Genomic DNA, 25,647 nt, shown 5'->3' on the forward strand with positions numbered 1-25,647 from the left:
TGGTTGAGCTGGGCTTGTTTGTACAATTGAATCCCAGCTGGCTATTTATTTTGTTTTAAAAGTTTCTCCTTTCCGGTCACTTTCTCTTGCCATTAAACAACATGTTCCAGAACATATTTGTGCGTTTGTGTGTGTGTGTGTGTGTTTTGTGTGTGTGTGTGTAGCATCAATGCCCGTTCCTAAGACCACTGCCAACCATCAAAAAATGCCCCGTTAAGAGCTGGCATTTCAACTTTCTTACTCGCCCTTTTCATCCTGGTCTCCTGCCACTCCGAAGGTTGGCCTTTGATTGGGTAGGCGGTCCGAATTTTTTCACCCCACACGGGCGGGTCTGCTTGGCCTTTTTCTCTGCACGCCGGTAGAAGCCGCCTCCGTCCCCTGGTCACAGTTCCAGATGTTGACCCTGCAGAAGAAAAAAAGAACAACCCATTCCCAGTGAGGTTTTTTTGGGGGGAGGGGGTGCCTCGTTCGGGCGGGGAGGGACCCCTTCCCACTGCATTGGAGAGGGGGGGTTCAATCTGCCCCCCCCCCCGCTCCCAGGAGCTGAGAAGCAGAGCGACGGTTCCCGAGGGGAGACGCCGTCCTCGGCCGCTAAGCAGTTCGAGACTCACCAATGAAGGAAGTTCGGTTTGCAAGAGTCAATTTTAAGCCTTCGGAATTTCTCTCCCGGCTCCTTTTTTTTTTATTTTAAGCTTTTATTTTTTTTTAAAAAAAAAAAGTTTATTTTTATTTTTATTCTCTTAGATATTATACACAGACTTACACACAGCTTCACAGCCCTCTCTAAGCGATTTACAGATTTAGCATATTGACCCTAATTCCCTTCTCCACAGATCCCATAGAATAGACTTTTCCCCCAGGGTGGAAACTCATCGAGGAGGGAAGCAACCTGGAATTAAGGGAGAAGCTTCCTAACAGTGAGGACAATTAACCAGTGGAACAGCTTGCCACTAGAAGTTGTGAATGCTCCAACGCTGGAGGTTTTAAAGGAGAGATTGGAGAATCTTTTGTCTGAAATGGTCTAGGTCCTGCTTGACCAGGGGGCTGGACTAGAAGGCCTCCAAGGTCCCTCCCAACTCTGTTCTATTCTAAGTTGTTATTCCGTTGTTCCTTCTTCCTCTCGGCTTTGCAGGAGTCTCCCCAGGACAGCGCCATCACTCGGGACATCAACCGGACCTTCCCTGCCCACGACTACTTCAAAGACACCGGAGGAGATGGGCAGGATTCGCTCTACAAAATATGCAAGGTACCCACCGTTTCCAACCATTTGGGGCGTTCTGACTGAGGTCTCCCAAGATCACGAACCCGACTCCTCGTCCCCGATAAAACCCCTTTTATTTAGGTTCAAGGGAATTCCTCCCCAGCAAAGACTTTCGTGAGATTTCACAGCTACGGACCTTGATCAGGCTTGGAGAGCTGCCAGGCCGATATCTTCTAAACTCCACGCTGTAGCAGCAATTCCTTGGCAAGAAGTCAGGGAAGGAATCTTCTCCCTAATGAATTGAACTCATGGCCTCCTGCAAACTCCCCTCCCCTTTCGCTCCTCTTTTATTTCCTCTGGGAGGGGCCATTCATCGCCCACCTGTGGCCTTCCTCCCAATTCGACCCCTGTTCCTTAGCCGTTCCCTTCGTCTGGCAGCTCTGTGCATGCGTACACTGGGAACAGGCTCCAGCTGTTCTTCTGCCTCACTGATGTCTGATTCCGAAGGCAGCTGATAACTGTCAGACGGCCCCGGCCCCCTCTCTGCCTCCGACACAGAGCCCTCCTCAGAGCCTTCCCCAGACTCCAGGACTGGCCCGTGTTCCTCCCCAGCCTCCTCACTGTCCTAGTCTGCCACCAGCTGGCCGGCCACAACAGGGGAAATGGAGCACTTATGTCTCTCGGCCAGGATTCAGGACTAGCCCAGTGGGAACAGGAGTGGAAAAAGTGGGAGCTGCCCCTGGTGTCTCCGTCTGGCGCCTTCCTGGGACTGCAGTACCCAGAACCCCCAGCCAGCCTTGACCCAGGGTCAGCAGCCTTAAAGAGCCACAAAGGCCCTAATTGGAAGCCCCCCCTGACCGGAAGTCCGGTGCCCCCACCATAAAGTCTCCTCCTAGCATGGCATCCTTTTTCCTCTGCTGACCAGACGTCCGGTTCCCCCACCATAGAGTCTCCTCCTAGCATGGCGTCCTTCTCCCTCTACCTGTCCTAACCGAAAGCTCTATCAACTGCGGGGCCAACCTGCAAAAGGGAGCCACAGCAGAAGGATGAAAGAGCCCACATGCGGCCCCAGGGCCGCAGCTTGCTGACCCCTGACCCAGGGCTTCCAGGATAGAACTGTGATCCGCTGGCGGACGCTTCCTTTGGGCCAGAGAGGATCCAGAAAGAAAGCAATGCCCCCCCCCCTCCCTTCCGCCCCCAGAGATAAAACGCACAGTCCTTCATTTGCATTATAAGGTAGAGGCTGGCGGATCAGAATGCCGGAGATAATTAGCAGGGGGAGCTAATTAGCAGGTAGGAAGCCAACTGGCTTCTCTTTTGATCGCTTCCCCTCTTTGAATTTGGCCTTTCCAAACTGCCTCTTCTCCCTTCTCTGGGCGGGCGGGGTGGGTGGGTGGGGGGCTCCTCTTCCTGGCCCCCTCCGAAGCACCTTGTCAAAAAGGAGATGAGAGCCCTAGCCGGCATATGCCAATCAAAGGTTTCGCTTGGTCTTTGAAGACGGTGGCAGAGTTTTGGGTTCCCCAAAGGGCATCAGTGTGGCGAGAGAGGCTTAAAGAGCACCCGTGGGCAGGCGGCGATGCCCACCGTCTTTCCTTGGCAAAGGCTAAAATTCTGACTTATAAGAGCTTGGCTCCCGAGACTCTTTCGATCGCTGAGTCCAGTCAGAGGTTGGAGTCTTAGTGGACAACCAGTTCAGTAAGAGCCAGCCGTGTGCGGCGGCCGCCAATAAAGCCAACAGAATCCTAAGAGAGGGATACAATCAAGATCAAGGGAGGTACTAATAACACTCTATAAAGCCTTAGTAAGGCCACACCTAGTGTACTGCATCCAGTTTTGGTTTCCACGCTATAAACAAAGAGGTTGAGACTCTAGAAAGAGTGTAGAGAAGAGCAACCAGGATGATGAGGGGACCGGAGGCTCAAACATATGATGAACGGCTGCAGGAACTGGGCATGGCTAGTCTAGGGAAGAGAAGGACCAGGGGAGACAGGAGAGCATCTTCCAATATTTGAGGAGCTGGGGGTGGGGGCTGGACTAGATGCACTACAAGGCCCCTTCCAACTCTGTTAAACTGAATCTATCTAAGATGATCAAGGGCCTGGAGGCTAAAACACACGATGAAGAGTTGCAGGAACTGGTCTAGGGAAGAGAAGGACCAGGGGAGACAGGAGAGCAGCTTTCCAATACTCGAGGGGCTGCCACAGAGAGGAGGGGGGTCAAGCTATTGTCCAAAGCACCTGAAGGTCAGACAAGGAATAATGGATGGAAATGGATCAAGGAGAGATTCAACCTGGAAACAAGGAAGAATTTCCTAACCATCAACAGAAGTTGCCTTCAGATGTTGTGGGAGCTTCCTCACTGGAGGCTTTCAAGAAGAGACTGGACTGCCATCTGTCAGAAATGGTGTAGGGTCTCCTGCTTGAGCAGGGGGTTGGACTAGATGACCTACGAGGTTCCTTCCGACACTGTTAATCTGTAAAGGATATTGAGACTGTAGAAAGAGCGCAGAGAAGAGCAACCAGGATGATTATAGAGGACTGGAGGCTCAAACATACGATGAACGGTTGCAGGAACTGGGCCTGGCTAGTCTAGTGATGAGAAGGACCAGGGAGACAGGATAGCATCTTCCAATATTTGAGGGGCTGCCCCAGAGAGAGAGGAGGGGGTCAAGCTATTCTCCAAAGGCCAGACAAGGAACAATGGATGGGAACTGACCAAGGAGAGATTCAACCTGGAAATGAGGAGGAATTTCCTGACAGTGAGAACAATCAACCCATGGAACAGAAGTTGTGCTTTCAAGAAGAGACTGTCAGAAATGGGGTGGGGGTTGGACTAGATGACCTACAAGGCCCCTTCCAACCCTGTTAACCTGTAACATCAGTCGCCGAGCACGGCCGAGGTGACCCGGCTGGTGGGCCACTCCCAACGTTGCGTGACGGATGTCCTCGCCCTTCCTTCCCCAGGCTTACTCTGTCTACGACGAGGAGATTGGCTACTGCCAGGGGCAGTCTTTCCTGGCGGCCGTTTTGCTCCTGCACGTAAGTCTCGCTTGAGCGCTTTGAACGGGGGCCGTTTTAAGGAGGGGAGCGGGCTTGGCTTCCAGGGACACCCCAGGATGGCGGGGCCGGAGAGCCAGCTCCAATCCTGAAGAGGGGAAACCGGTGGCAAAAGGGGCATCTTAGCATCTCCGCTAGTTTGCCCAGAATTCCCTTCGGGGAGAGGGGGCGGTCTAGAAGTTTAATAAATACATTAAATTAAATTAATTAATTGCAGCCCGAGCTCTTAAAACGAGAAGGGGGCTCCACTTAAACAAATCCAATGAGAAAATGCCCCCCACCCAAATCCAGGAAAAAAAATCGGACCGTCCCGGTTGGCTCAAAGGCCAGCGCACAGATAATCCTCGGCGTACGACCACAACGGAGGCCCACGTTGCTAAGGGAAACGTTGGTTAACGCCGTTTTGGACCCCTTTTTAACAGCTTTTCTTGCCGAGGTTGTTAAGCGAGTCACCCGGTTGTTAAAGTGAATCCTCCGGTTGTCAGAAGGTCGCCAGAGGGGATCCCGTGATTCCCGGGACCGTCTGAAACGTGGGTCAATTGCCAAACCTCCGAAGGTCAATGAGTGTGTGACCGCGGGGACGCTGCAACGGTCGTAAGTGGGGCACACGGTCGTAAGTCCATTTCCCCCCCCCGTTGCCGTTGTAACATTGAATGGTCTCACCGGTCGTCCGTCCTCGCGGCAACTTCTGTTGTAGTTGCGCGTACCTGGGGGTCCCGTTTGCCAAAGAGGCCAGGTGTCCTTTGGAGGGGGGGGTTGTTTGAATCCTTTGCAAGGGGCTAGTCCACATTTTCTCCACCCCCATCCCCTCACCTCGCCTCGGTGGCTAGAAAGGAGGTCGGTCCCCTTCCTACCCTTTCTCCATGGTCTTTCCTTGGGATTCCTGGAATATTTTCCCCCCCTCTGGCCTTTACAAGTTATTTTTAAACACTTTCACAAAGTTGGGTGGATTTTTACACACACACACACAAACACACACACACACACACACTCCTGTCTCCGCTGTCAGATCTCAAGTGAGTCTTCCCAGGGCTTCCGGCTCATTGCTCACCCAATGGGATGATTCATTCTTTCTTTTTCTTTCTTTTTCCTTCTTTCTTTCCTTTCTTTCTTTATCTTTCTCTCTCCCTCCCTCTTTCTTTCCTTCTCTCTTTCCCTCTGTTTCTATCTCTTTGTCTCTCTCCCTCTTTCCTTCTTTCTTTCTTTCTCTCTTTCTCCCTCCCTCTTTCTTTCCTTCTCTCTTTCTTTCCCTGTTTCTGCCTCTTTCTCTCTCTCCCTCTTCCTTTCCTTCTTTCTTTCCTTTCTTTTTTCTCTATCTTTCTCTCTCCCTCCTTCTTCTTTTCCTTCTCTGTCTCTTTTTCTTTCTTTCTCTGTCTCCCTCCCTCTTTTTTCCTTCCTTCCTTCTTTCTCTCTCCCTCTTTTTCTTTCTCTTTCTCCTCCCTCCTTCCCTCTTTCTTTTCTCTTTCTTTTTCTCCCTCCCTCCCTTCTCTTTCCCCCTTTCTCTCTTTCTCTTTCTTTTTCTTTCTTTTTCCTCTTTCTCTCTTTCACTTCCTCTCATTTTCTTTCTCTCCCTTCTTTCTTTTTTTCTCTTTCTTTTTCTCCCTCACTACCTTCCTTCTCTCTCTCAACCTTTCTCTCTCTCTTTCTCTATCTCTTTGTATCCATCTCTCCTTCCCTCTTTCTTTCCTTCTTTCTTTCTTTCTTTCACTCCCTCTTTTTTCCTCTTTCTCTCCCTCTTTCTTTTTCCTTCTTTCTCTCCCTCCCTCTTTCTTTCTTTCTTTCTTTTATCTTTCTTTCTCCCCACCTCCCTCCCTCCCTCTCTCTCTCTTTCTCTCTCCCTCCTCCTGTCCTCAATCTTCATCTCCTTTGAAGGATGGTCATAACATCCTCGACAACTAAATAGAAGAAGACCCAGCGCTTATGTGAAAAAGCAGGCTTCCTGCTGGATTGACAGGAACACATTCCTCCCCCCCCCCTGCCCCTTTCTCTAACACACACACACACACACACACACACACGACATGTCAAGTTATTCAAACACATCCAAACCTTGAGGGACAGGATGGGGTTTGCACCAACCGGCTCGCAAAGCCGGTTTGAAGCAGAGAAGAGATTTGGGGGGGATCTTGGAACCAGGTTTAAGGCAGTTTCTCCCTCAGTGGCTGCGTTGCAATGCTGGTTTGTCTCCAGGCCATGATTGTTAGCTTCTCTAGACCAGCCCAGGAGCCTCCTTCATTTTAAGACTTGTTTGGGTTGTGGATAGAAACCGATCCCTTGATCACTCCACACGCAGGCCGTTCTCGACTTGCGACAGTTCATTGAATGACCGTTAACAACGGCGCTGAGAAAAAGTGACCCATGACCATTTTTCACACTTACGACCGTTGCAGGGCCGCGCGACTTACATTCCGATGCTTGGACAACTGAACTCACATTTATGACGGTTGTAGTGTCACCTGATCTCCTTTTCCGACCTTCCAACAAGCAGAGTCAACTGGGGGGCGGTGGTGGAAGATACGGGACGGGACGGGGGGGGGATGACCCGATTCACTTAACAACTGCATTCCTAATTTAACAACTTGCAGTGATTCATTTAACAACCGCGGCAAAAGAAGGTCGTAAAACGAGGCAAAACTCACTGAAGTGTCTCACTTCACAACGTACATTTCAGGCTCGATGGTGGCCGTACGTTGAGGACTACCCGTTGACCTCTTCAACTTATCTCCCCCCCCCCCTCAAAACCATTGGGCAACTCTTTGGCTTGAGTGACCTGCCAAAAGAGACTCGAACTTTTCAAATCTTTATTAAAGGGAATGAAATTCCGCCCTGATTTACTCAATTTACACCTTCTAAAAAAAAGAAATCCCCCTAGGTGGAAAGATTGGGCTCCCACGTAATATTTTGGAGGCTCATATCTTGACAGACTTGAACGTTGGATGCTATCTAACAAAATGAAATTCAAAGGAAGTTCCAAATTTAGGCAAGAAAAACGAAATGCACAGATGCCGTCTAGGTGGTACTCACTCGATAGTACGCAGTGGAGTACCCCAAGGCTCTGTTTTGGGCCCAGTACTCTTCCAACATCTTCATCAATGATTTGGACGAGGGGATAAATGGGGGAGTCATCAAATTTGCAGATGACACCAAGCTGGCAGGAATAGCTAACGCTCCAGAAGACAGGCTTAAGATACAGAAGGATCTTGACAAACTTGAACATTGGGCACTATCTAATAAAATGAAATTCAAGGGTGAAAAGAGTCAGGTTCTACATTTAGGCAGGAAAAAGGAAATGCACAGGTATAGGTGGCACCTGGCTCAATAGGAGTAACTGTGAGAGGGATCTTGGAGTCCTAGTGGACAACCATTTAAATAGGAGCCAGCCGTGTGCAGCAGCTGCCCCAAAAGCCAACACAGTTCTAGGCTGCATAAACAGAGAAATAGAATCAAGATCACGTGAAGGGTTGATACCACTTTATAAGGCCTTGGTAATAATGCCACACTTGGAATACGACATCCAGTTTTGGTTGCCACGATGTAGAAAAGATGTGGAGACTTTAAAAAGAGGGCAGAGAAGAGCAACAAAGAGGATTAGGGGACTGGAGGCTAAAACATATGAAGAACGGTTGCAGGAACTGGGGATGTCTAGTTTAATAGAAAGAAGGACTAGGGGAGACCTGATAGCAGTCTTCCAATATCTCAGGGGCTACCACAAAGGAGAAAGAGTCAAGCTATTCTCCAAGGCACCTGAAGGCAGGACAAGAAGCAATGGGCGGAAACTAATCAAGGAGAGAAGCAACTTAGAACTGAGGAGAAATTTCCTGACAGTGAGAACAATTCATCAGTGGGACAGAAGTTGCCTCCAGAAGTTGTAAATTCTCCAGCACTGAAAGATTTTAAGAAGAGATTGGATAACCATTTATGTAGGGTTTCCTGCCTGAGCAGGGGGTTGGACTAGAAGACCTCCAAGGTCCCTTCCAACTCTGTTATTCTATTCTAAAACTAGGTTTTTGAGATGGCTCCTTCCCCTGGGGTGTCTTCGTATTGGAAAAAGAAGCCGAAACATTGGTTTATGGGGTGCTCAAAAGCAAGGAAGGGTCTCCCTGATGAGGAGAAACACAACTTCCTGCCGATGAATCTGTCCATCTGCTTGGCCTGTTTCAATGCTAGGCGTTGTTTTTCCCGCAGTGTTTAGATTCAGGATCTGTTTGTTTAAAAATCCCCTGACAGGAGGTTTGATTCTCCCATCTTTTGACAGATGCCTGAAGAACAGGCCTTCAGCGTTCTGGTCAAAATCATGTTTGACTACGGACTCCGGGAGCTTTTCAAACAGAATTTTGAGGACCTGCACTGCAAGTTTTATCAGCTGGAACGTCTCATGCAGGTAAGGGCGTCCCCTCTTTCTCCTTCTGTCCTGGCCACTTTTTTGTACAGAGGCGCGATGGAGCGCGTTTTAACAAACGGCATGAATGGTTCGGTTGGCCAGGTAGAAAGCCCCTACAGAGAGTGGTGAGGACAGCGGAGAAGATTATAGGAAGCTCACTTGTCATTATTCAGGATGCAGTTTATAAGCGCTATGTGGTTAGAGCTCGAAGCATTGTTAGAGACCCTGCACATTCACTTTACTAATTCTATTTTATTCTAATTCTATTGTATTCTAATTCTATCCTATTCCTATATTATTCTAATTCTATTCTAATTCTATCCTATTCCTATATTATTCTAATTCTATTCTAATTCTACGATTCCTATATTATTCTAATTCTATTCTAATTCTACGATTCCTATATTATTCTAATTCTATTCTATTCTAATTCTATCCAATTCCTATATTATTCTAATTCTATTCTAATTCTATTCTATTCTCTTCTTATTCTATTCTTATTCTTATTTTATTCTATTCTAATTTTATTCTATTCTAATTCTATCCGATTCCTATAATTCTATTCTATTCTAATTCTATCCGATTCCTATGTTATTCTAATTCTATTCCATTCTAATTCTATCCGATTCCTATATTATTCTTATTGTATTCTAATTCTATTCTATTCTAATTCTAATTCTATTCTATTCTAATTCTATCCTATTCCTATATTATTCTAGTCTATCCCATGCTATACTATCCTCCTTTTTTGTGATCTTCCGACAAGCAAATTCAATGGGGAAGCCAAATTCCCCTCGCAACAGTGTGTGACTAATTTTAACCCCTGCAGCGATTCACCGAACAACGGTGGCAAGGAAGGTCGTAGAACGGGGCCAACTCGCTTATAAATGTTAGCAACAGGAAGGGTTGGGCTCCGTCGTGGGCGTAAGTCGAGGACTTCCCGTAGTTTGGTATCCCGCCGGCATTCAGACCAAGGTTTCTCAGCGTCTCCCCTGTTTCTCTTCCAGGAGTACATCCCCGATCTGTACAGCCACTTCCTCGAGATCAACTTGGAAGCTCACATGTATGCTTCCCAGTGGTTCCTCACCCTTTTCACCGCCAAGTTCCCCCTCTACATGGTCTTCCACATCATCGACCTGCTGCTGTGCGAGGTATGAGTGCCCACCCACCCACCATCGGCTCCCAAGACACACCCACCCACCCCTCCTCCCCCGGGGTGGCTGGAAGGGTTTCGTGCCTGTGGCCAGGTGTGGAAGTGGGAAAGGAGGGGTGAGGGCATCTGGGGACACCTGGATCTGTCAAGGTTTCCTTCCTATCTTCCTATCCTTCCTCCTTCCTGCCTTCCTTCCTTCCTATCTTTCTCTTTTCTTCCTTCCTATCTTTCCTTCCTCCTTCCTTCCTTCTTCCCTCCTTCTTTCCTATCTCTCTTTTCTTCCTTCCCTCCTTTTCTGCTTCATACCTACCTACCTATCTTCTTTCTTTCTTTCTTTTTTCCTTCCTTCCCCCTTCCTTCCTATCTTCTTCCCTCCCTCCTTCCTATCTTTCTCTTTCTTTCCTTCCTTCCTATTTTTCTTTCCTTCTTCCTTACTTTGTTCCTTCCTTCCTTTTTCCTTTCTATCTACCTACTTAACTTTTTTCTTTCCTTCCTTCCTATCTTTCTCTTTCCTTCCTTCCTTCCTTCCTTCCTTCCTTCCTTCCTTCCTTCCTTCCTTCCCTTTCTTCTTCATACCTGCCTACCTATCTTCTTTCTTTCTTTCTTTTTTCCTTCCTTCCTTCCTATCTTCCTCCTTCCTATCTTTTTCTTTCCATTCTTCCTATCTTTCTTTCCTTCTTCCTTCCTTTGTTCCTTTTTCCTTTCTACCTACCTACCTATCTTCTTTCTTTCCTTCCTTCCTATCTTTCTCCTTCCTTCCTTCCTTCCTCCCTCCCTCCCTCCCCCCATCCTTCCTATCTTTCTCTTTTCTTCCTTCCTACCTATCTTTATTTTTTCTTTCCTTCCTATCTTTATTTCCTTCCTTCCTTCCTTTTCTCCTACCTACCTACCTGGACTGGACTGCCATTTGTCAAAAAAGGTATAAGGTCGCCTCCTTGGCCAGGGGGTTGGACTAGATGACCTACAAGGTCCCTTCCAACTCTGTTAATCTGTTAAACCTGTGGACATTTAGGTTTCTTTTCCCTTCTCTTTTCGTTTACAGGGCATCAGTGTTATTTTTAACGTGGCACTTGGACTGTTAAAAGTGAGTATTACCATTTCCTGGCCCCAGCCGCACCCTTCCTGCCGGGCTCTTCAGCCACGAGGCAGTCAGAGCTGAGACCGCCTGGATCTGAATCTCTTGGGGATGGGAATCGTTTCAGCCTCGTGTCCAAGGAGCTACCGAGAGGCTGAAGGGGGGAAGGAGGGTTGGGAAGCATGGGCTTGCTGATATTCCCGAAACCTTCCTCCCCTTGCTCCGGGTCCTTCTGTGGGTTGCCGGAAAGAATCGGAGGCCCAAACCGAATCAGGAAACGGGTTGGGGGAGGCCGAGAGAGGCTGAGGTTCTGTTGGCTTGCAAATTCCGTGCAAGTTTTAGAGCAGTGTTGGCAAACCTCCTTGGCACTGAGTGCCAAAACGTAAGCACGCCTGCTGGAAACGCCTGGCAAGCAAGCGCACGCCAGGAGGATAATCTTTCCGTTTCTGGCATGCGCATGCACACCGGCTACCTGGTCTTACGGTTTCTGACAAGCATGCGCGCACGGAGACCAGCTGGCTGGGGCACATGGGTGCACCAGAAACCAGAAGATCGTCTTCTCAGCATGCACCATGCGCGCCGGGCAGCTGCTCTTCCGGTTTCGGTCGCTCCCACAGGCGTGAAGACCTGCTGGCCAGGACACCAGAACTCAGAAGAGCAATGAGTGTCAAGGAATATAACTTAAACCTTTTGTAATGAATGATGATGGATCGTGGCTTTTCCTGGCGGTATACTTCAGAATAAGCAAAAAATAAACCCGAAGCATGATCTAATGAAAGCGCTTGAATATAAAAGAAAGTAAAAATACAAACTTGCTAACTGAATTAATTACATTTTGGCAAGAGCTATGTGCCTACCTCCCGGGCAGGTGAACAGAAGATCAGAAGAGGAAAGTTAAGAAGGAATGTGTGAGTGCATGCGCAGTAAATCGCTTGCAGATAAGAACTGTAGCGTGCGCAGTAAATCTCAACACAGCTAGCAAATCAAAATAAGGCCAGTGACAGGCTCTGCGTGCCTGGCGAAATGGCTCCCGCGGGCCACTTCCGGCAGGCGGGCCATAGGCTCGCAATCACGGCTCTAGAGCGTGGCTCACCAATTAATATTGCACCAAATCAGAGGTCGGCAAACTTAAAGACTCCGAGAGCCATTTGGACCCGTTTCCCACAGAAAAAGAAAACACCGGGAGCCACAAAGGCCCTAACCGGAAGCCCCCTGTTCAATTCTGGAGCTGACCGGAAGTTTAGTTCCCCCATCATAGAGTCTCTTCCTGGCGTGGCGCCCTTTTTCCTCTACCTGTCCTAACCGAAAGCCCTATCAATTGTGGAAACAACTGGAAAAACCCTCCCCTCGCCATAGAGTCTTCTCCTGGCGCACTCTGCTTCTCACTCCCCCACCCCACCCACACCGGAAGCTCCTCTGGTGACGGAGCCGCAGCAGAGGGAGGAAAGAGCCACATGCGGCTCCAGAGCCGCAGTTTGCTGACTCCTGGTCTAAATCAAGGGGTCCTCAAAGTTCTGAGTTCGAAGTGGGGGAGCTGGAAGACTTATCAACCAGTAATTTATCTCCCCCCCCCCTTCCCCACATGTTCCTAGACCACCAGGGATGACTTGCTGCTGACGGACTTTGAAGGGGCTTTAAAATTCTTCCGGGTGCAGCTGCCCAAGAGGTATCGCTCGGAGGAGAACGCCAAGAAACTGATGGAACTGGCATGTAGCATGAAGGTAACTCTGGGCGGGACCAGTCTGAGGGGGAAAGCGGGGGGAGATCTCCGTCTCTTCTGAGGAAGGGGCTGCAGTTTGGATCACCGCCCCACCTCGGTATTCTTCCCCCCCACACACACACGGAAGTGAGAAAAGAAGGGCTGAGGGCATCTGGGGACAGCTGGATCTCTCTTTCACCAGCCCTGGTTGAGGTTTCCTTCCTTCCTTTTCTCCTATCTACCTGCCCACCTATCTATCTTCTTTCTTTCTTTTCCTTCCTTCCTTCCTTATCTCTCCTTCCACCTGCCTTGTTTTTTTCAAACCTACCTACCTATCTAACCTCTTTCTTTTTCTCTCCTTCTTTCCTTCCTACCTATCTCCTTCCTTCCTATCTTTCTCTTTCTTTTCTTCCTATCTTTCTCCTTCCTTCCTTCCTTTTCTCCTACCTACCTACCTTCCTTCCTATCTTTCCTTCCACCTGCCTTGTTTTTTTCAAACCTACCTGTCTAACCTTTCTTTCTTTCTTTTTCTCTCCTTTCCTTCCTACCTATCTCTTTCCTTCCTATCTTTCTCTTTCCTTTCTTCCTACTTTTCTCCTTCCTGCCTTTTCTCCTACCTACCAACCGTTTCTTACTCTTTTTCTTCCTTCCTTCCTCCTACCTTCCTTCCTTCCTCACTACTTCCTTCCTTTCTTTCCTTCCTCCTTCCTTCCTATCTTTCACCTATCTATCTACCTAACTTCTTTTTCTTTACCTTTCTCCTTCCTGTCTTATTTTTTTTCCTATCTACTCTTTCTCTTTTTCTTCCTTCCTTCCTTCCTCCTACCTACCTTCCTCCCTCCCTACTTCCTTCCTTTCTTTCCTTCCTCCTTCCTTCCTATCTTTCACCTAACTAACTTCTCTTTCTTTCTTTCTTTTTTATCCTTTTCTCCTTCTTTCCTCCCTCCCTCCCTAAGTACTTAACTATATTTTTTTCTCCCTCTTTCTTTTTCTTTCCTTCCTCCTACCTACTTTCCTCCCTTCTTCCCTACTTCCTTCCTTCCTATCTTTCTTTACTTCTTCCTTCCTTTTCTCCTACCTACCTACCTCTTTTCCTTCCTTCCTTCCTTTCTCTCTCCTTCCTCCCTTTCTCTCTACTTCCTTCCTTCCTTTTCACTCAGATGTACTGTTCTTTTTGGCGGACTGTTTAAAAACAAAAGCGCCTAATGAGATCTTAATTTCCCTCCCAGGGAGCTGCTTGCCCTCCCTTGGAGGTTCCCTCTCGGTGTTTCTCCACCTTGGCAACGTTAAAACGACGTCTGGGGAATTCTGGGAGTTGAAGTCCACTGGGCTTAAAAGTTCCCACGGTTGAAAAACGCTGGTCTCTCTATCTGATCCATCCTTTTTGGCTGCCTTACCCTGGAAGAGCAAAATGAGGAATTCCCCTCTTCTCCTCCATGTGTGCATACGCACGCACACACAAAGACACAAAGACACACAAACTCCTTCTGCCTCAGGGCCACTAGAGGGAGCACCAGGACAAGCTTAACAAAATTCACACAACCCTTTTCCCTGACCTTATATTCTTATTCTACTCTACTTTACTCTATATTCTATTCTATTCTATTCTATATTCTATTCTTTCTATTCTATTCTGATTTCTTTTCTCCTTTCTTCTCTTCTATTCCAATTTATCTTCTTTTCTCTTTTGTTATTCTATTCTCTTCTGTAATTCTATTATATTCTTATTCTACTCTACTCTATATTCTATTCTGTTCTATTCTATTCTATATTCTATTCTTTCTATTCTATTCTGATTTATTTTTTCCTTTCTTCTCTTCTATTCCAATTTATCTTTTTTTCTCTTTTGTTATTCTCTTCTTTTCTGTAATTCTATTATATTCTTATTCTACTATATATATTCTATTCTATTCCATTTTCTATTCTTTCTATTCTATTCTGATTTCTTTTCTCCTTTCTTCTCTTCTATTCCAATTTATCTTCTTTTCTCTTTTGTTATTCTATTCTCTTCTGTAATTCTATTATATTCTTATTCTACTCTACTCTATATACTATTCTGTTCTATTCTATTCTATATTCTATTCTTTCTATTCTATTCTGATTTATTTTTTCCTTTCTTCTCTTCTATTCCAATTTATCTTTTTTTCTCTTTTGTTATTCTCTTCTCTTCTGTAATTCTATTATATTCTTATTCTACTATATATATTCTATTCTATTCTATTTTCTATTCTTTCTATTCTATTCTGATTTCTTTTCTCCTTTCTTCTCTTCTATTCCAATTATCTTCTTTTCTCTTTTATTATTCTCTTCTCTTATTCTATTATATTCTTATTCTACTCTACTTTATATTCTATTCTATTCTATATTCTATTCTTTCTATTCTATTCTGATTTCTTTTCTCCTTTCTTCTATTCCAATTTATCTTCTTTTCTCTTTTATTATTCTCTTCTCTTCTGTAATTCTATTATATTCTTATTATACTCTACTCTATATACTATTCTATTCTATATTCTATTCCATTCTTTCTATTCTATTCTGATTTCTCCTTTCTTCTCTTCTATTCCAATTTATCTTCTTTTTTCTTTTATTATTCTCTTCTCTTCTGTAATTCTATTATATTCTTATTCTACTCTACTCTACTCCTTATTCTGTTGACGGAGCTCTAACATGTTTTTTTTTTTTTTTAAGATTAGCCAAAAGAAGTTGAAGAAATACGAGCGAGAATATCACACGATGCGGGAACAGCAGGCTCAGCAGGAAGATCCCATCGAAAGGTTCGAGGTGAGGCTCTCCTGATTCAGACTCACACCCCTTGTGTGTAGACAAGACAAGGAGTAGCACAAAGACAGAAAACCGGACCCAGACTGAGTCTGATCCCCCCACCCCCCCCCTCGCAAAATAAACCAATTTCTTGACAACAACAAAAAAAAAGTCAAGATTCTGACCTTGAATCATCCAGGGACTTCCCTGGTTATGTCTTCTCCTCTTATCTTTCTCACCTTGCCCCCCCCCTCTTCCTTCTGTGCAAACATAAGTTGGGTCTCACTTAGATGCAGGGGTGGGATTCAGCTTGTTCAGATGCTAATTTTACATCTGGTTCGCCGAACCGGTACTTACGAGGACTGGCTGGCCTCGCCCATCCGCACCCTCCCCCTCCCAGGAGTCTCCACGTGGCCAGTTTTGGATGCCAGGTAAGTGCTCTGGGAGGGCAAAAACCAGCCCCCCCCCCCCCCTGGAAGTTCCAGAAGTCCCCGTTTCCAGCAGCCGGGGACCGTTTTCGCCCTCCCGGAAACAGGAGGCCAGGTAGGCCTCACCCACCGTCCCCACGCCCATCCATCAACCAGGCAAGAGAACCAGAGGTTGCTAAAAAAAAAAATTTGAATCCCACCCTTGCTTAAATGGCCTCTAAAACCTGAACCCCCCCGAGCCATTTTAGCAAATTTGCTCTCCCTTCACACACACACCTGAGCTTCCAGGGCTGTTTTCAGCTGCTTCATTTGTCTCCTTTTGTCACGAAAGCAGGGGCAGAGCAGCCCCCAAGGGACTAGTGGCTTGGCAGCGTCTTCATTTGAGCCCGAAAACTGAATTCGTGTAACTGTTTATATATATATATATATATATATGGCTAGCTGATGAGAGCTAATTAGCTCGAAATAGATCTATCCTAGTCTCCCTTTATTTATCAGTACAATTACAACGCATATATATATATATATATATATATATATATATATATATATATATATATATATATATATATATATATATATATATATATATATACACACACATACATACATACATACATACATATATATATATATATATATATATTATTTTTCTTTATAAAAGATAAAACAACACATACAGAACAAGAGCAAGGAGAGAAAAAAAGACAATTTCATCAAGCATGTCGTTTGGTTACAGGTTTTTATGCAACGGTTTTTACAATTAAGAATAAAGTCACTGATTATCCATCAAACATAGTTAAATGTTTCATTGAGCATTGTGTGTTCAAGTTACCATTAATATTCTTTCATTTGTGACAACCCTTGTTTCCTTACATCCATAATTATCTACTAGGTAATAATAAGTCTTTATAAAATTATATCGCCAATCTCTAAGAGATAAGAATAAAGATTAAGTCAAAAAATTCCCATTAATTCATATTACACATTTTTACTTTCCGTTAACCATAGGATTTCCAGTCATCCACAACTCCAAATATAATTTTCCGTTATTAATTGTCAATCCATGTGGTATTTCAATCTATATTTATATCCATTATTCATTATATCATCGCTATTTCATTTTATATTATAAAATAGTCACCAGCTACAATCATACCTAACAATTTAAATCATCTCACTCTTATACATTAAGTACATTATTATTCTCATATCGTATAAGTAAGTAGTCTGTTTCATAGTAGAAAGAGAGAAAAGAAAAGAGATTTTTTCAAAACATTAAGTATAGCTTTCTATTATTATTACATATAAGATAAGATAAAGGAAGGAAAAAAAAGATTCATTTCCAGGTTTTTTTATCCAGCCATTGATAACTGTAACTGTTATTTCCTACGGCTGCTCGTTGCGGAGGAATGCGGATGGCATCGGGTCGGGATTCACCCCTTGCCCCCTTTTGGCATCTTTGCAGAGAGAAAACCGACGTTTGCAGGAAGCCAACATGAGGCTGGAGCAGGAGAACGACGACCTGGCCCACGAACTGGTGACCAGCAAGATCGCCCTGCGGAAGGACTTGGACAACGTAAGACTTTCTCTCCCCTCTCCTGCATGGTCAACATTTTTAGTGCAACTTGGCTCTGCTTGTTAGAGAAGTGAAATTATCCTGGGCCCCTTCTTCTAGCTCATGTGCTTCTCCCGTCATTTATTTCCCTTTCATTCTGTTGTTCCATTCTCCACTTCCTTCCTGTTCTCTTTCTCCTTTTTCTCCTCCTCCTCTTCCTCCTTCTGCCTTATGTCTCGGGATGCCTCTGAGGCTTGCACGCATACGTCCGTGTGATGGCCCAGGGCACGGCGAAGAGATAACGCAAACAGCTGGCAGTTCAAATTGCTTAAAACCAGGGGTAAAATGCTACTCGTTTGCCCGAACTGGTAGTAAAAAAAAATGCTACCGGTTTTTCCGACGATCAGCTGTGTGATGCACGATTTATATTAGCTAGAAAGCAGGTTTTCCTGGAGAGTAAAAACGAAGCCTTCCAGTCACAACCAGAAGTTGGCAAACGGGCCGTTTTCTGCCTCCGGGGGGGGGGGGGGAGGCCGTTTCTGCCCTCCCCAGGCTCCTAGAAAGGCCCCCGTGCTCCCCCCCACTTTTGGCACGCGATGGCAAAAAGGTAAGCCATCACTGCCATAAGACCATTGCGAAGTGGAATCGGGCAACTGAATGGAGCTAGCCGTGTGTTTTTAGTGGCCAGATGCGCTTCCTGTTGCCAATGCGGAGTTTTGTTCCAGCAGATGTATTCTCAGTGTGCCCAGAGAGAGAAATATCTCCCTCTGCCTAGGATCGAACTCCCAGCCTCCTGATAGTGAAGCGAGAGCTCCACCTCTAGGCCCCCGCACTGCTCCTATCGCTACTCTCCGTTCTCTTAAAATTTTGCCACGGAGCCAACAGGGACCCAAACCTCAAGCTTGATTCTTAAAAGTTCCCCTTCCCGGTCTCCTCGCTTGTGGGTGGAATGTCTGCTTTAAGAGCCGAGCAAAGTTTCCCTCTCGCTTCAAGCGGTTAATTCTCGCCCTGGTCCTCCTTTTGTCCGTCGGCGTTTCTCTTTCCAGGCGGAAGAAAAAGCCGATGCGCTGAACAAGGAGCTGCTGATGACGAAGCAGAAGCTGATCGATGCCGAGGATGAAAAAAGAAGGCTGGAGGAGGAATCGGCGCAGGTTGGGACAGGATCGGGCTGGAGGGGAGGGAACTGGGCATGTCAGGGAGTGAATTCCTCCCTGGGAATTAATGAGAATGGATCTTGGCATATCCTTGAAGTATACTTTTGACTTGGGCAACGTAAGGCTTTCTCTCCCCCTCCTGCGTGGTCAACATTTTTAGTGCAACTTGGCTCTGCTTGTTAGAGAAGTGAAATTATCCTGGGCCCCTTCTTCTAGCTCATGTGCTTCTCCCGTCATTTACTTCCCTTTCATTCTGTTGTTCCATTCTCCACTTCCTTCCTGTTCTCTTGCCTCCTGAAAAAGCACCTTTGGGACAACCACGACCTGGATGACGGAGAATCTCTACAGACTTTTAACTATGCAACCCTTGTTCCTTAGCTCTTCCCTTCGTCTGGCAGCTCTGCGCATGCACACACTGGGAACAGGCTCCAGCTGTTCATCTGCCCCACTGATCTCTGACTTCGAAGGCAGCTCTTCACGCTAATGAAGCAAACTAATGGTCTCCTGCAAACTCCACTCCCCTTTCGCTCCTCTTTTATTCCCTCTGTGAGGGGCCATTTGTAGCCTTACTCCCAAGTCAACCCTTATTCACATCCAGTAAAGTCTTTCAAGGGAGGATTTACGGTCACAGACCTTATCTGGCTTGGAGAGCTGCCAGGCCGATCTCCGCAGAACTTGGCCAGGAGTCTCCGAGAGTCACAAACCAATGAAGCGAACGAATGGCCGCCTGCAAACTCCACTCCCCTTTCGCTCCTCTTTTATTCCCTCTGGGAGGGGCTATTCACCGTCCACCTGTGGCCTTACTCTCAAATTGACCCCTGCTCCTTAGCTCTTCCCTTCGTCTGGCAGCTCTGCGCATGCACACACTGGGAACAGGCTCCAGCTGTTCATCTGCCCCACTGATCTCTGACTTCGAAGGCAGCTGATAACTGTCAGACGGCCTCGACCCCATCTCTGCCTCCGACACAGAGCCCTCATCAGAGCCTTCCCCAGACTCCAGGACTGGCCCATCTTCCTCCCCAACCTCTTTACTCTCTTCCACCAGCTCCGTGGCGGGCCACAACAAACAGGGTTTTTTGGGGGGGTTAGCGAGAGGAAAAGGGGGAGGCGAGCTCAGAGACCCTGGCGGAGGGATGAATGAACGACCAGCCTTTCTGTCTTCTCTTGCAGCTGAAGGAGATGTGCCGGAGGGAACTGGACAAGGCCGAGTCGGAGATCAAGAAGAACAGCTCCATCATTGGGGACTACAAGCAGGTATGCAGGAGGGAGCTGCCCCGAAGCGACCCAGGGATCCGGCTCTCTTGGGCCACAAAAAGCTTCACCGCCTTGCCTTCTTTTGAACACAAAACCAAAAGGATGGCCACATCGGGGAGTTGGGTCTTTTTTGCTCATTTATGCCGCCCTCCCTCCCCCAGCCCCCAGGAGCACTCTACAAGCCTCCTAAAGGCTATGCATGCCCTGTTTTATGCCCAAAAAAATTGGCCCATTTTCACGAAAAATGGGCAGGTTTTTGCTCGTTTTTGCCCCCCCCCCCCCCCCCGAAGCACTTTGCAGGCCTCTCAAACTCTGCATGCCCCATTTTTTCACAAAAAATGAGTTGTTCAGTGGGTTTGGGAGGCCTGCAGAGTGCAACAACTGTTTTATTATTAATTTGCCTCTTCAAAATCTTGGTGCATCTTATATTCTGGTGCATCTTGTACCCCGAAAAATACAGTAACTGGAAAATAAACGGTAATGCGTCTTTTGGAGCAAAAATTAATATACGACCTGGTCTTATTTTCGGGGGAAACACGGGAATAATAATAATAAGAAGAAGACGAAGAAGAAAAAGTTTCACCTTCTGTTAGGAAGAGAAGCCAGTTATCTGTGTTTCTCAGATTTTAAGACGTATTTAAGACAGATTCAGGAGGTTTGGGCCAGCTGAAGAAATGGCAGAGTGCAGTTGTAAAATTCCCTGCTGCCTGACATGGGGGCAGGCCCTTGGGCCACGAGAGCTTAAAAACCAAGAGAGATTTTGGTGGCAAAGTCCAGCCAGGAAAAGTGGCCAACATGGGGACGAGAGTCCCTACTTCCTGATTGCTCCCGTTTGCCTTGCAGATTTGTTCCCAATTGAGCGATAGGCTGGAGAAGCAGCAGATAGCCAATAAAGCGGAAATTGAGAAAATCCAGGTAAGTAGAGGCACAGAAGAACGGAGGTGGGTGGCTGGATGAGAGGGAATGGGTTGAGCTTAGCATCACCTGGCGGGCAGCCAGCCTTCCCGATTCCCTGACTCGGGGGCAGATTCCAGAACATCTCCTGAACTCTTTCCAACAGCCTGTTTGTCTGGTCCCTGCTTCGCTAAAGGGAGAGAGAGAGAGAATGAGAGAGGGGAGAGAAGAGAGAGAGAGGGAGAATTAGAGGGGAGACGAGAGAGAGGAGGGGAGCGAGAATGAGAAAAGAGAGAGAGAGAAGAGGGGAGAGAAGTGAGAGGAAATGGAGAGAAGAGGAGAGGGGAGAGAGAAGAGGAGAGAGAATCAGAGGAGAGAGAACAGGAGAGGGGGGAGAGAAGAGGGCAGAGAGACAATGAGAGAAAGGGGACACAGGAGAGATGGGAGAGGAGAGAAAATGAGTGAGAGAGAAAGGAGGGGGGAGGAGAGAGAATGAGACAGGAGAAAGAAGAGGAGTGAGAGAAAGAGGAGAGAGGAGAGAGAAAAGGGAGACAATAGAGAGAGAGAATGAGAGGGGGAGAGAAGAAAGAGAAGAGAGAGGGGAGAAGAGAGAGGGGGTGGGAGATCCAGAATGAGAGAAAGGGGAGAGAGAAGAGAAGAGATGGGAGAGAAAAGAGAATGAGAGAGAGAGAAAGAGGAGAGAGGAGGGAGAGAAAGAGGAGAAAGAGGAGAGAAAGAGACAATACGGAGAATGAGAGGGGAGAGAAGAAAGACGAGAGAGAGAAGAGAGAGAGGGGTGGGAGAGACAGAATGAGACAAAGGGGAGAGAGGAGAGAGAGAATGAGAGGGCAGAGAAGAGAGGAGAGCGAAGAGGAGCCCCTCCCCCCCTCACCATCCGCCGTTCTTTGGCCGTAGCAAAAAGTCGACGATTGCGAACACTGCCGGGAGTTTTTCAACAAAGAAGGCCGGTTGAAGGTGGTCGGTGTGGCCAGGGAGGGTTCCGACGAAGACACCGACGAGGAGAAGGAGGTGCTGAAGAACCAGTTGCGAGAAATGGAGTTGGAACTGGCCCAGACCAAGTTGCAACTGGTGGAGGCCGAATGCAAAATCCAGGTGAGGAGGGCTAACCCTCAGCCAGAACTTCTCTCCCCCCTGCTCCTCCCCCCGCCGTGGGAACCGTAGACAGGCGAGGGTCACAGCTCTTTTCCGACAGAATTCCTTAGTTGGAGCTTTGAGAATGAAGGCTTGGAGTTTCTCAGAATGGGACACCTAGGTTTGAAGTCTTCCCCCCCCCCCTTCGCCATCTTGGGGGAGCGGACTTCCTGGGTGCCCGCAGGCTGAATTAATAACAGATTAACAGAGTTGGACGGGACCTTGCAGGTCATCTAGTCCGACCCCCTGCTCAAGCAGGTGACCCTACATCTGCCTCTACCTAGGAGCGAACCCACAATCTCCTGATTGTGAGGCAAGAATGCCACCTTTAGGACACCGTAGACCATCCTAGCAAATCCCCCCTGGGTGCCTGCAACTCCATTTTTACACTCCAAAACCCAGAAACAGTTCCGAATCCCTTACCCTCCCGAACACTTTCAAATTACCCGGAGGTCCGACCTCCAAATGTTTTGAGGCTGTTAAGTCAGCTATAAGGTGGGTGGCATCAAAATTACCATAATTTTCAGAATATAAGACACAGTCTGTCCGTCCCGTCCCGTCCCCCACTCCCCGTAAAAGTGGGTGAGAATTTAGGTGTCTTATAGACCGAATACAGCCGTTTTTGGCCTCCCAAACCCTCCGTGCATCACGCCTTTGCCCTCCCAGGCCCCCGGAAGCACTCTGTAGGCCAAAAATGGGTACATTTTTGCCAAAAACGGGCTTGCTTTTGGCTATAACGGGCCATGCGGAGCATTGCAGAGTGCTTCTGGAGGCCCGGGAGGGCGAAAATGCAACGCACGGAGGACAAAAACTATTTTTTTTCCTTGTTTTCCTCCTGTTAATTTAGATGTGTCTTATAATCCGGTGCACCTTCTAGTCCCAAAAATACGGTACCTAAATGAATTCCCTTACTGAACAGGGACACGGTGGCTCAGCGCCTAAGACGCTGAGCTTGTCGATGAGAAAGGTCGGCAGTTCAGCGGTTCGAGTCCCTAGCGCCCCGTAACCGAGTGAGCTCCCGTTACTTTGTCCCAGCTTCTGCCAACCTAGCAGTTCGAAAGCAGGTGAAAAATGCAAGTAGAAAAATAGGGACCACCTTTGGTGGGAAGGGAACAGCCTTCCGTGCACCTTCGGCGTTGAGTCATGCCATCCACATGACCACGGAGACGTCTTCGGACAGCGCTGGCTCTTCGGCTTTGAAACGGAGATGAGCACCGCCCCTTAGAGTCGGGAACGACTAGCACATAGGTGCGAGGGGAACCTTTACCTTTTTACGGGTGATCTGGAAGCATCTCCTATGGCATCGGCGGATCCATTTCACGACCAGGGCAGGGCAGGCTTCCCTACCCCTCCTTTTTCTTTTTTTCACCATGCTCATCCCCTCTCGTTCCCTTGCAGGACCTGGAGCACGACCTGGGACAGGCGCTGAACGAGGTGCAGGCCTCGCGCAAAACTTGGTTCAACCGAACGCTGAGCTCTATAAAGACAGTGACCGGCGTCCAAGGCAAAGAGACGTGCTAAAGAAGCTGGACAGCAACCTCGGGTGGGGGTGCTCCCGGGGCCTCCCCTGAGAGACCTCCTGCCTTCCAGAGCTTGTCTTGGTTGGCTGCCTGCAGGCGAGAGGACCAGTTGTATATAGGACTCCCGAAACACAACGCACGGCGGCGGGGTTCCCACCTCCCAGGCCGGAGACCGAAGCCGGCTTGTAACGAGACAAGGGTTCTTCAAACTACTGATTATTTAACCGGGGAGGGGGAGTGTAGCTGTAGACAGATGCTTCCCCCCCCCTTTATTTTCCCAGAAGAACAACGATCTGCTCCATTCCGCAGGCACTGGGTACGAAGAATTGACCGCCTTCTTCTAACTTAACCAAGTTTACAGAACGAGTGCTTTTTTTGTTTGTTTGTCTTTTTGTTTTGTTTTTACAGCTACAACTTTTTAAAAAGATGTCACCACTCGAGAGGGACAAAAGGAGAACCAAAACCGCCACCAACCAACCCAATGCCCTCCGCCATTCTTTTTAAGAAAAAAAAAAAAGTTGAGACCCTTCTCGCCAAAGAGCGCGAGCGAAAAGGAAGGTTTCCCAACTCCCTCCAAGTAGGGGGCTTGCATGGTTTAACATTTGGAAAACGGGACTCATAGGCCCCGCTCCCCAATGTCTGTATGTGTGTCCCATTCCTCCCCTCCCTCCCGGTCTCTTTCTCTCTGTCTGTCTGTCTGTCCAGTGCTTAGTTCTCCGTCATGAAATAACTTCTATGCAACTCAGCGGGGTGGGGGCCTCTTAAGGCAACTCCTCCTCTCTCCCCACCCCCACCCCAGGAGAACGAAAGCTGAGGTTCAACGACACCGTATCAGGGTCCGTTTTATATACCCGGCGGCTCGTGTTTGCGAGCTTGCAACCCAATCCTCGGAGCTCGCTCTAGGCTCCCCTTCGCGGAAGTCAAGGAAGTGTGGAAGTCTCCTCCTCTTTGCCGGTTCAGATTTGGGACCCCGGTTCATCCACTGCGAAACAGCCGCTCGGCTCGCGACACTAGAATCATTGGCTTCCATTTTGCTTTTTTCTCCATTGGCGAGTTTTCCGCCTGCGGAAAGTAGGCGGGAGGAGATACAAACAGCCGCGGGACATGGAGGGCGCTTCGGGGTTTTTTTGACCACTGTTGCTGCTGCTAAACTCACTTTCGGGCCCCGACTCGTTGAGGGCCAGGTTCGCCGTTAACACTCCCTAGTTTTTGTAACTACACCAGTAGGTAATAACGCTACTTAAGATTTCTGAGGGCTTTAAAGCAGAATTCTCCATCGTTGGGAACGTTTGAAGGCTTGCGGACTTCGAATTCCCGGGATTTCTTGGCTGAGGAATTCTGGGAGTTGAAATCCACAAGTCTTTGAAAGTCGCCAGAAGTTGGAGCGTCCAAACCTCACACCAGAAAAGCTGAACAATGAAATAGGTTTTTTTTTTCCTTTTTTGGGGGGGGAGCACCTTTTTATTTATACTGATTTATCCTATGCTGAAATAGCGCTTTTTTGTTTTTGTTTAATCAGACGATGAATTTAACCGTGTGCAGTTGTGTGATCATAAGCCGGTAACCCCTCAGAGGCACTGTTTTTGTATATAAAGACAATTTTTATTTCCGAGTTCTTTTTCCCCCTCCTCTTCCACCAGACCTTAACGCTAGCTGACGCAAACTGAGATATAAGAGGTGAAGCCATTGCCCCACCCCGCCCCCGAGCATTCACGATTTCTTCTCCCCTTAAACTGTATACATGAGTATCTTTCTTGTTTAATAATAACGAGGGGGGGAAACAAACAAAAACCTTACAATATTACTGTAACTCCATTGATAATAAAAAAAAAACCCCACAAAAAAGTGTGGACCTTGTGGTAGAATAGTTGCCGTGTGTAGCATTTTGGATTGATCTATAAACTTTAGTAAAATGGTATCGTTACCTCTGGTGGTCTTTATTTCGCACGCACAGCCTTCCCCGAGAAAACGGCAGGAGGGCCGCCTTCCCTTGAGTTTAAGAGGAAGGGTCTGCATTCGCGGGGGTGACGGCAGCAGCTCTTCGGATGTTGGGGAGCACGCACCCCTTTGCAGGTACCGGGGGTTGAATCTACATGCAGAGAGGGGGCCTGTGTGCTTGGCTTTTCCACAAGATACCCCCCCCCCAGCACGTCCATCGCAGGTTATTTAACTTTATTGTCGTTGCGCCTTGTCCAACAAAATTAAATGCCGTCTTCAGCGTACATTATAACGATAAAAATAAAACACAAATGCATCTCCTTCGCATTCTACACAATTGAATTGAAAACCCCCGATATGCATTAATATTGCACTATACACTAGAATTCAATATAGTTACTGCTCTGGGATAAGCAGCTGTTTT

General features: G+C 47.4%; 1 protein-coding gene across 1 annotated transcript in view; it reads left to right on the plus strand.

Moving 5' to 3' along the window:
* RABGAP1 (RAB GTPase activating protein 1) overlaps window positions 1-24,113 on the plus strand; it is a 66,412-nt gene extending 42,299 nt beyond the window's left edge. Inside the window, exons 14-26 of the mRNA XM_081967603.1 lie at window positions 1,133-1,246; window positions 4,165-4,239; window positions 8,513-8,638; window positions 9,646-9,789; window positions 10,834-10,875; window positions 12,459-12,587; window positions 15,254-15,346; window positions 17,222-17,332; window positions 18,358-18,462; window positions 19,636-19,719; window positions 20,563-20,634; window positions 21,529-21,726; window positions 23,164-24,113. Of these exons, the coding sequence (XP_081823729.1) occupies window positions 1,133-1,246; window positions 4,165-4,239; window positions 8,513-8,638; window positions 9,646-9,789; window positions 10,834-10,875; window positions 12,459-12,587; window positions 15,254-15,346; window positions 17,222-17,332; window positions 18,358-18,462; window positions 19,636-19,719; window positions 20,563-20,634; window positions 21,529-21,726; window positions 23,164-23,286 (1,416 nt within the window). The 3' untranslated portion in view covers window positions 23,287-24,113. The remainder of the gene's footprint in view (window positions 1-1,132; window positions 1,247-4,164; window positions 4,240-8,512; window positions 8,639-9,645; window positions 9,790-10,833; window positions 10,876-12,458; window positions 12,588-15,253; window positions 15,347-17,221; window positions 17,333-18,357; window positions 18,463-19,635; window positions 19,720-20,562; window positions 20,635-21,528; window positions 21,727-23,163) is intronic.
* The last annotated feature ends 1,534 nt before the right edge of the window (window positions 24,114-25,647 follow it).

This window comes from Natrix helvetica, assembly GCF_964273705.1.
Source record: "Natrix helvetica genome assembly, chromosome: 15".
Taxonomy (NCBI): Eukaryota; Metazoa; Chordata; class Lepidosauria; order Squamata; family Natricidae; genus Natrix; species Natrix helvetica.